This window comes from Rhinatrema bivittatum, chromosome 4, assembly GCF_901001135.1.
Source record: "Rhinatrema bivittatum chromosome 4, aRhiBiv1.1, whole genome shotgun sequence".
NCBI lineage: Eukaryota > Metazoa > Chordata > Amphibia > Gymnophiona > Rhinatrematidae > Rhinatrema > Rhinatrema bivittatum.
The window spans coordinates 74525313-74535842 of NC_042618.1; the positions used below are offsets into that span (position 1 = coordinate 74525313).

Sequence of the window (10530 nt, forward strand, 5' to 3'; positions counted from 1 at the left end):
TTTGACAGCAATGGACAAGATAGCAAGGGATCAGTGCCTCTCCTCTTGCCAAAAGAGAGACGGCTCGGGGAAGCCTGGGCCCTGGGGATGTTGAGGGGTTTCAGTAGATTTGTTGCAAACAGCCCAGGTTTGGATTATGAACTTCATGGAGCTGCATGGAGCAGGGACTGGTAGGAGATCCAAAAGCTACAGTGTACACAACACCCACTTCAGCTCCTAAATGGCAAAGCTCATAAAAAAAAAAAAGCTATTTGCTGAGTGCTACAGGATATAGAGAGAACATAAGGAAAGTACTGTCACGCATCCAGGGTCTGTTATTACACCTAAAACATTAAAAACAATTTACAAAACAGAAATGAAATAACCTGGCACTCTTCAAGGCCAAATAAAATAATCTTTCCCCATTTGTCTGTCACCTGCCTGTCTCTTGTCACTTCCCCGCTGTCCGTCTCTCCTCTCCCAGCCCTAGTCTGCAGCTGTCTCTCATCCTCTCTGCGGCAGTCTCTCTCCCTGAGGCTTCCTCTCCACAAGGCTTCAGCAGCATTTCTTTACAAACCAAGCCCAACCCATCAGGAGGAAAGGGGGCTGCAGACAGGGACTCATAGCAAGGAAAAGGTTACGGGAATTTTCAAGTAGAAAGGAGAAACTCAAAAGGAGAAGTATTATACAGTTTGTTAGACATTTCTATCGCCGATGACTGCGGCTTGCGCAGGGAAGAGGGAAGGGGGGCGAGCAGTCCATGAATTGGCGGCTGTGGCTTGTCTTACGCTCCCCCTTCATAAAGAACTTGACCTCATTGTCTAAGCCCTGGAAGGCTGTAACAGCGCAGAGCTGCTGAGAACAAGGCCCTGCCAGAGGTGCAGGCACAAAAGTCAGGCGAATTACTCCAAAAAGCTCATGAGGCCTGAACTGAAAAATAAAGAAAGCCGTGGTGAAAACCAGCACCTGGTGCAGATGGTTTTATGCATGTAAGATGCAAAGCAGTTGCTGAAGCACCGGCAGGTCTTTGAGTTTGTGTGGCTGATAGGACCTGGGTGGTGCATGGCACATGGATGACCCTATGCCTCTGCCCTATTCTAGCATTAAACCCTTTAACTCAAGGTAAAGGAAAGAAAGACATCTGTTATGGTCTGATGTGCCAAGGCTTTTCTCCCATTCTGTCTACATCGTGTCCTTAGTCATAAAAAAAAACCCCTATCCCCATGGTCCACTGAATGCTAAGTAAACTGGGTCATGGCTCCCTAAAGAAAAGCTTGCTGCACAAATGCTCAGCTTCTACCAGCAGTGAAAGCCTATCTGCAAAGTGCATGTTTTTGTGGAATTTTTAATAGGCCCATATAAGTGTGCAACCTTAATAAAAGGCGCCAGAGGAAGGGAAAGGGAGGAGGTGACTTGTTAGAGGTGCGCTCTTATCGCTCGTATTCAACTATCGGGAAACAATTCTGTAAAGTTCACAAAATATAAGTGTCCTAAATTTAACATTTTCCATCTGTGCTTAAAAAGAGAACTGTAAAAATTGAACATATATGCCATTATTATTATTTAAAACTTGATTTTCCATTTTTATCACATCAAAGTGAAGTACAATTTCATAAAATACTATTACAAATATGTATTACATTTAAACAAAACAAATCACAGCATCCCCATAATAATAATAATAATAATAATAATAATAAATCATAATAGCAGTAAAAGTTCAATAGCCCTATTCTATGACTAGGGACCTTTTTGTTTTCAGTTTTTATGTTATTTTTCCCCAGAATTTATCAGTGTTTAATACAATAACAACAAACAAGATATTTACCTGGGAAAATGGCAGGTCATTTTTTTCCCAATGATTTCTCTTGCTTTTGTTCTTGTTATAATAAACACCGACACATTCCTGGGTAAGATACAAATTGAAAATGAAAGTCCCTATCTATGACTAATACAGGATAATTGCCTTCTACCTGTCTATCCACTCAACCATAAAATGTAGAGGATCTCATGCCCATTTCATCTAATGAGCTATCTTCAAATAGCTAACTTACAGATGAACTAAATGGCTAGGAAGCAGAACATATGTCATTTTGAAGTCTGTCAGTGCCAAGGCAAAAATCACTGCTTTAGCCCCATACGTCCTCCAAGTGAGTGTGCTAAGAAAAGTTGCACACCAGGGCCTTCCGCAAATATAAAAACAGATTGGTCAAAGAGAGATTTTATGAAGTCAGATTCCTTTTTATGGGAGATGGCAGGTAGACAGACACTGGCTTTTGACAGGGAAAGCGGCAAGCGCTTTCTCCTTCATCCTCTGCTCTGGACAGAAGGATACTTTCAGTTTTTCTCATATGGTTGAGAAAACCTTGGTTGCCAAAAGACAACTAAAAACAACCAGTATCTAGCTATATCGGCTATGGATGACACATTCCTTGATCTCAATACAAAAATAAAGATCTTGGTCATTTAATTCAATAAATTTAAATAAGGCACACATCTACTTTGATGTTAAAATGGCAGTCCTACATATATATTATCAGCTAATACTCAATAGGGTATGATGATTGATACTGGTCCACTTTTATGACTTTTAAAAATTTTTTTAAATGAAATACATATAAAACAAACAACATTAAGTTGGAGAATCTCCCTTGGAAAGGCCAGCATCCACAAAAGTCCAAAAATTACTGAGAAGTGTGCGCTTGCAGTCATGTAAAGTCTTGTAGAGTTTGACTATATCTTTCCAAGGGAGATTCTTCAACTTAATGTTTATTTTATATGCATTCCACTTAAAACGTTTTTAAAAAGTCATAAAAGTGGACCAGTATCAATCTTCATACCGTGTTGAGTATTAGCTGATAAAATGACGGTCCTACATATATATTAACTTCAAAGTAGATATGTGTGCCTTATTTACATTTCTTGAATTAAATGACCAAGATCTTTATTTTTTTATTGATATTGAGATATTAGAACTTGAATTACTTGCAGAATTTGAGCTTTTTTTGGTGACACATTTCTTGTACATATCCATGGAACTTCCCTCATGAAGCAGATAAAAAATTGGCGCACTCAGAAAGGGATTAATGTGTAATCTACCCCAATTCAGATTTAGGAGCTGGATTAAAGGATTATGTGAAAAATACTGCAAAACTGCAGGTAATATATATATATATGCAATTAATTTAGCATTCATGGCAAATTTAAGATTCATACAAAAATTAGCTCAATTTTCACTATGCTGTAAAGGAAAAAAACACACAAAATACCCCCAAATATCAAAATCCTTGTTTTGCACAATTCTGCTCTGGTTTTTCCCAAGGCATAAATCTTGTTACTAGGATAAAACTTGTGCAAAAAATAATTGTGCCTGCTTAACGATGTGCGATAACTTTGCAAGACTTTTGACCATGCCTGCAGTCTGACCCTAGCAATTAATTCTGGTCAAGGACATATGATAATCACATTCTTTAGAACATTGGTTGAGTTGAGCAGAGTTAATGCTCTGATCTGGTCTTTGCCAGCTAGGTCCTGATGTGATTGACATGCAAAGTCCACCTGGAGCAGGCTGAACATAACATAAGACTCACCTGCTGCATGTGACCCAGGGTACTCATCTGTGCATTACTGCCGCAGGGATTGGAGGGAAGGAGGGGCGAGCAGAAAATTGCATGAGTTGTTTGTCAAATCCCTTCTCAAATTATGTGAGCGAGAGCTGGGAAATTCCCCCCATCCCCCTTTAACTCTGCAAGATATCTTTTTTGTTATCAACTGGCACAGAATGAGGGAAATATTATTTCCAGGAATTTAGTGTCCCTTTTGTGGTGCAGGTAGTAGTGTATTTTCCTGGAAACGGAGACATTTTGGGTCATGAACTCGGCCCAACCCTTGTCTTCCTGGGTGTTGCACATGAGACAAAAGTACTTCACACCAGGAACATTCATGGAAACCAATCCAGTACTGTGCAGCGGTCAGAACTGACAGCTCTCCAAGGTACTTCTCTTCCATCAAGTGCATGTTAACACGCTTCACAAACTGTGGACAGGCTGAAGAAATGATTTGGAGAGTGACCCAGCAGAAGAGAGCGGCGATGAGGAGATTGTAATTCATGGGCCACTGATGAAATAGCTGCAGCCGTTTGTTTCGGGATAAAGGTCTCGTCTGTGGGGCGGGTTGTCCTAATGAATAGCATCTTATGTGCTGCAGAAGTGATTCTGCTAGGAGGCAGGGAGCAGCTGGGTGCTGTAAATGTCACTGCCAGAGAAATTATTAGTTTACATCAGCAGCTCTATGGGTTTGCTGCATGTCTAGACTTGGTTGATTAGGAAAGGGAGAAAACGCTTTGTATGATGTTAAAACAGAAATCGGGGGCCCTGTCTAGTTTAATTACAGAGAATAATAATGAATTAAAATGATTCATTTTGGTTTATATCTGAGTCCATCTGAGGTTTATTAATGAACTAGGGTTTGCAGTGACTTTTAAGGAAAGAGATGGAAATCCAAGACCTTCCTTGGCCTTCTCATTATTGTGAAGTATGCAGTTTATGGTTTCAGGGAAGGAATTTATTGCAAGGTCTTTTGTTCATTTCTCTCCTATGCCTTTTCTGTGTGCCTTGCTGAGAGGATACGGCTCTGGCATGCTGTTTTATTGCTTGAGAAAAGTCTCTCTCACTGGATAGCCGCCATGTTTTTCCTTTATAAGGTTACGTGGGAGAGCCCTCTTTCTCTGGAAAGGTTATCATTAAACTTTCATCCGCATTATTGCTGCACTCGTGCTGTGTGTGTGTGTGTGTGTGTGTGTGTGTGTGTGTGTGTGTGAGAAACAGAGGGGGCACTTAGTGGCCTGCGGATATACGAGCCATGTGAATTCCCGGTGGGTGTTGTGGATTGCATTGTCACCCAGCTTACTGACTGAATGAAGATATTTGAGTTTGGCCGTCTTCTGGTTGCCTCTAGCAACCTGACCTATCTGGTGCCGTAATATGTTGCTCTCAATATGCCTTTTGCGCAGTAGGTTTATCTGATGCTGGCACTGCCAGTCCAGGGGCGACAGTTGGGAAGTGGGAGAGTCGTGTCCCCAGATAGAAAGTAGAAGCAAAGGAATATTTCACAGGGTATAAAACCCTAACCGTCAGGGCAGTCCCATTCCTTAGAAACCCAGGCTGGACATGGCTAGGCTGTTGCCAGCAGTGGCTGAGTTTGTTTTGAAGCAGGTCAGACAGACACTGTGGCAGCTCACAGCGCTAATGGAGAAGTCGCAGTTTTCTCACGTTGCAGGTACTGAAAGTGTCACGTGAGCAGGAATTTTCTCCAGAAATATTAAAACAGCACAGGTTAATGGGATGTAACCAGAATATTAATCTTCAACATGCTGCCAGAATCTCATAAAACCAGAAAGCTGGCAGACTGCTGAAAAGCCTGCGGATAGCGCCTGCCATAACCAAGGGCTGATCTTTTTTTTTTGCATAGTGGAAAGACTTCATCAAGTTAGAGCAGCTTTTAAATTAGAACATGGGGAAAGCCGGCAGACACTCAGCAGTGCATGGTTCGGAGGGAGGTATCTTCGAAGGATACTAAAAAAAAAAGCAGGAGTTGGAGCATCCCAATAGAGAGGTTCTAATAAAAGCAAAAGTAGCCCATGTGCCCATAAGTAAAGAACAGATTAAGATAAAAGATTCCAAATTATTCCTGTTAACTGCTAGGAAAGTTGTATATACAAATAAAAAATTACTTTGCAATGTCCATTACCTGCTATTAAGTTCACTTAGAGAATAGACACTGCCATTAGCAATGGTTACATGGAATAGATTTAATTTTTGGGTACTTGCCAGGTTCTTATGGCCTGGATTGGCCACTGTTGGAAACAGGATGCTGGGCTTGATGGACCCTTGGTCTGACCCAGTATGGCATTTTCTTAAGGATGGACTCGCTATAAATCATCAGATCTGTCTCAACCTTTCCATTTTCCCAGGGCTTCCCAAACCTGACCCGAGAACCCCGCAGCCAATCAGGTTTCCAGGATATCCGCAATGAATATGCAGGAGATATTTGCCTATGCTGGGTCTTTAGTGTATGCCAGATTTATCTCCTGCATATTCATTGTGGATATCCTGAAACCTGGACAGGTTTGGGGAAACCCCCTGTACTAGGGTGTAGTACGGCAAAAAAGATCAAGTCATCACTCTGACACTACTGCCACTTCCATTCCATGCTGAAGCCAAGGAAAGTGAAAGAGGCTGACGTGCTGCTGCCTCCTGCCCTGCGGTAAGGCTCGTTCTGCTCAAGAACCCCTTTCACACAACCACTGCTTTGATGCCCGCACTTGAAGCAGCATTTCAGGCTGACCTGGCCCGAAGTCAGCTGCAGAGAAAATGCTATCTTGGAGTGAATGGTGCTAAAATGTAGCCTTATACACCCTTCCAAAAGAGAAAACAAAGGTTTAGCAGGACGGTATTTTGGGAGGGTTCTCATGACTAAGGCAAACCTTCCAGCTCCCCTCCAACCCACTGCTGAGACTATGAGAGTCCAGAACTCCTGGATGATAGCAGGCTAGCGTGTGGCTGGGGAGGGACCTGCATATTCCTAGGCTGCGTTTTCTACAAATTTAGGGAGAAACACATCCGTTTACGAAAAATCCCTCCAGAAGGGTGTATAGTGCTGCATGACAGATACTTCTGCAAGGAGACATTTCAGCCTAGCTAAGCCTCCTGTCAGCCAGGCTGAAATGAAATGCTGTTTCAGTCGGAAGCTTCCAATCTTGTCCTCCTGTGACGGGAAAGCATTGAAGCAGCTGCTCTTCAGGGTGGAAGTGCAACCTCAGGAAGGACCTCCACACTATGGAGGCCATTTTCAAAAGTGTTTACAAGTATAAAACAGCTTTTGAAAACTGCTACTTTTACACGTGTAACTCCTCTTGACAATTCACTTCTCTGGGAGCAGTCCCTGCTGTTGTAACCAGTGTTAACTCACTTTTAATCCAATTAATTAATTATGCTTTTTCTCCAGGGTACCAGAGCATCTGGTGAAGAGTATAACTTGGCAGACACTCCAAGCAGTTAACTTCTGTCATAAGCACAATGTAAGCACTTTAACTGTACATCAGTCATACTCTGCTTGTGGGTTAGGGAGCCAGTGATGGGGCATTCTGGGAGGCTATTTCATTCCACAGAATTGTTAACATTTCACAACATTAGAGGAAGTCAGTTCTTAAATTTCCTTGTGGTTATTGGTGACTTGACTGGCTGCATTAGGGTCTCACTGAGTGTTACCAGTTGTTCCAGATGTTTTATGCCAATGAATGGGGGTGAGTACCTGTTATACATGATCTGTCTGTTTGTACACAGTGGGGCTAACAAAGCCACTTCTAAGAACGTGTGTGAAAGTACACAGATGACTCCAGTAGTCTCCAGCAATGCACTGTTCTTCACTTCTCTGCCTACTTTAAGGACTTTTTCCAGATCTCAGGGTGTGACTGAGACACCTCCTGATCCCAGATAGTGACTTAATCTTGTGCTATTACATTTGTAAGTGTAGTGAATTGATTAACGGGGGTACTTCTGCCTTAAATCTACCTTTATGAGTTTCCATTCCCATCCTTGGGCTGGGTACACTTTTCGCATTTTTCCTGTAAAGCAGAGGCAATCCATAGTAAACGAAGCTCCCCTGTGCTGCATGGATCAGTAAGTAGAGGGCATGTATACATGCACAGATGAGAACATTTGGCACTGATGTATGTTTCATGTTGTCTGTGAATGTGTATTTTAAATTTTTAAATGTTGATTTGTAATCTGTGCTGAACTGCAGCTTTGGAAGCAGCAGAATATACATTTTCAAAATAAAACAAGTAAAAGAATGACAGAGTGAGCTTAAATTCATTGCATTTATTTACTTTTTATTTCTCTTGTTTTGTGTGTGGTGGAAAGCAGAGGAAAGGAACTGCCTTGGTTTTTTAATTTGAGCATTTCCCCCATAGACAGAGCAAAGGGAACTCTCTTAGTGCATCTGTGCCTAACTGTTGTGTTTTGGGGTTGACAGTTCTACCTCTCAGAGTGTTTCACTTGCCTTTAGCTTATGTAGTTCTCCTTCCCACTCTCACCTCCCCCTTGCCTCACGCTGGAACCAGCCAGAGCAGCCCTTGGAATGTGCCCTGGGAATGATAACTGCAGAGGAAGCGGGGGAAGGAGCAAGCAGGGATCCGAGATGTGGGGTTAAATGTGACTGTCGTTTAAAAATATTAATCAGTAATGCTATGGGTATGCTGAATTTTAAATTTTCTTTTAACCCATTTTTTCTCCTTATAAACCCTTTCTCCTCTGGATGGCATTCCCCAGGGATGCTGGGAGAGTGGCCTAGTTCTTAGAGCAATGGGCTGAGCACCAGGGAAGCCAGGATTCAAATCCCAGATGCCTCATGTGACTTCAGGTATCCACTTAGGGGCCGATGCAATACAGTGCGCTCAGCTGAGCACATTGTATAACCCACAGTCGGACGCGGGTTACATAGGCGCTAATCCACGCCCTAATGCAATAGGGGGAGTTAGTGCTCATCACATGCAAATGCTTGTGAATGAGGCTATTACTCATTCACTCCAAATGCAAAAAAATAAATGTGCTTCTCAGAGACACATTTATTGCTCAGCTATTAACACCTGCCTGGAGCAGGCGTTAATAGCTGAGCGCATTGAAAAAAAAGTACAGAAAAGCAGAAAAAACTGCTTTTCTGTACTTTTTTAAAAGTTAAAAGAAAAAAAACCCTCTGCCGGCCGCTTTGAAGACTGACGCTGATATGCTCGGCTTCGGTTTTCATAACCGGCAGATCGCCGGAATCCGTGGGATCACGTTAGCAAGGAGGCGCTAAGGTTGCGCAAGAGACCCTAGCGCCTCCTTGCTAGTGCGACCCCCTAATTTGTTTATTGATTGGCTCCCCCCTTGCGGGCGCCATGCACACGTGACTTTTCAGCTCCCGCTTTCCGCATTTAATATTGCATCGGCCCCTTAGATTGTAAGATCTCTGAGGCAGGGAATTATCGTGCCTGAATGCTTATCACCATTGTACAGTGCTGTGTACATCCAGTACCCCTATAAAAATAAGTAGTAATGGAAGTATTATATTATTGTTAAATCCTTGCTGGCCTGGAGGGAAGTCTGCTTTGTGACTTGCTCTCAGTGCCCCTCTCTGCCCGACAGGAATCGCCACCTTTCCTCCCTCTCAGAGCAGGAGAATATCTCCTCCAACAGCCCTGCTAGATGGGAGAAATTTAGTTTGTCTGTCTTATTGATATAAAGCAATATTTGAGAATATCTAACTCAAAATTCTGCTATGGTGATGAACTTTGCAAGGATGTATAAGAACACCTAAATAAGGAAACAAAATTCTTCTTTGGATAATTTTGTGGTCCTGCGTCTCCAGGTGCTGCATCCCAGTCTGCTCTCCCCCATATGGGGCTTTCTGATAGCTCATTATTAGGGGTGGGGGAGAAGGTGGGCAGTCACAGCTCACTTAACTTCTCGCCCCATAAATAAGGTAAAAGTTATTCTGTGCTGGGCAATCTGCCAAGTGCTGTTTTAGCAATTCACATTCTTGGGTCACACCTGTCTAGTTGCTCCAGTCTCATTTTATTCCTCCACTGATGATGTGTCTGCAAAAAGCAACCTCTTCAGGTTTAATGGAACACAGTCAGCATGGCTTTACCCAGGGCAAGTCTTGCCTCACAAATCTGCTTCACTTTTTTGAAGGAGTTAATAAACATGTGAACTGGTAGATGTAGTGTATTTGGATTTTCGGAAGGCGTTTTACAAAGTTCTTCATGAGAGGCTTCTAGGAAAAGTAAAGAGTGATGGGATAGGTGGCGATGTCCTTTCGTGGATTGCAAACTGGCTAAAAGACAGGAAACAGAGAGTAGGATTAAATGGACAATTCTCTCAGTGGAAGGGGGTGGACAGTGGAGTGCCTCAGGGATCTGTATTGGGACCCTTACTTTTCAATATATTTATAAATGATCTGGAAAGAAATATGATGAGTGAGATAATCAAATTTGCAGATGATACAAAATTGTTCAGAGTAGTTAAATCACAAGCAGATTGTGATAAATTGCAGGAAGTCCTTCTGAGACTGGAAAATTAGGCATCCAAATGGCAGATGAAATTTAATGTGGATAAGTGCAAAGTGAAGCATATAGGGAAAAATAACCCATGCTATAGTTACACAATGTTAGGATCCATATTAGGTGCTACAACCCAAGAAAGAGATCTAGGTGTCATAGTGGATAACACATTGAAATCGTCGGTGCAGTGTGCTGCGGCAGTCAAAAAAGCAAACAGAATGTAGGGAATTATTAGAAATGGTGAATAAAACGGAAAATGTCATAATGCCTCTGTATCACTCCATGGTGAGACCGAACCTTGAATACTGTGTACAATTCTGGTCGCTGCATCTAAAAAAAGATATAGTTGCGATGGAAAAGGTAAAGAGAAGGACAACCAAAATAATAAAGGGAATGGAACAGCTCCCCTATGAGGAAAGACTAAAGAGGGTAGGACTTTTCAGCTTGGA

General features: G+C 42.3%; 1 protein-coding gene across 3 annotated transcripts in view; it reads left to right on the forward strand.

Moving 5' to 3' along the window:
* CDKL1 (cyclin dependent kinase like 1) overlaps window positions 1–10530 on the forward strand; it is a 58782-nt gene that overhangs the window by 22587 nt on the left and 25665 nt on the right. For all 3 annotated transcript variants that reach the window (XM_029598359.1, XM_029598358.1, XM_029598357.1), the window contains one exon: window positions 6985–7057. In XM_029598359.1, coding sequence (XP_029454219.1) covers window positions 6985–7057 — 73 coding nt within the window. The remainder of the gene's footprint in view (window positions 1–6984; window positions 7058–10530) is intronic.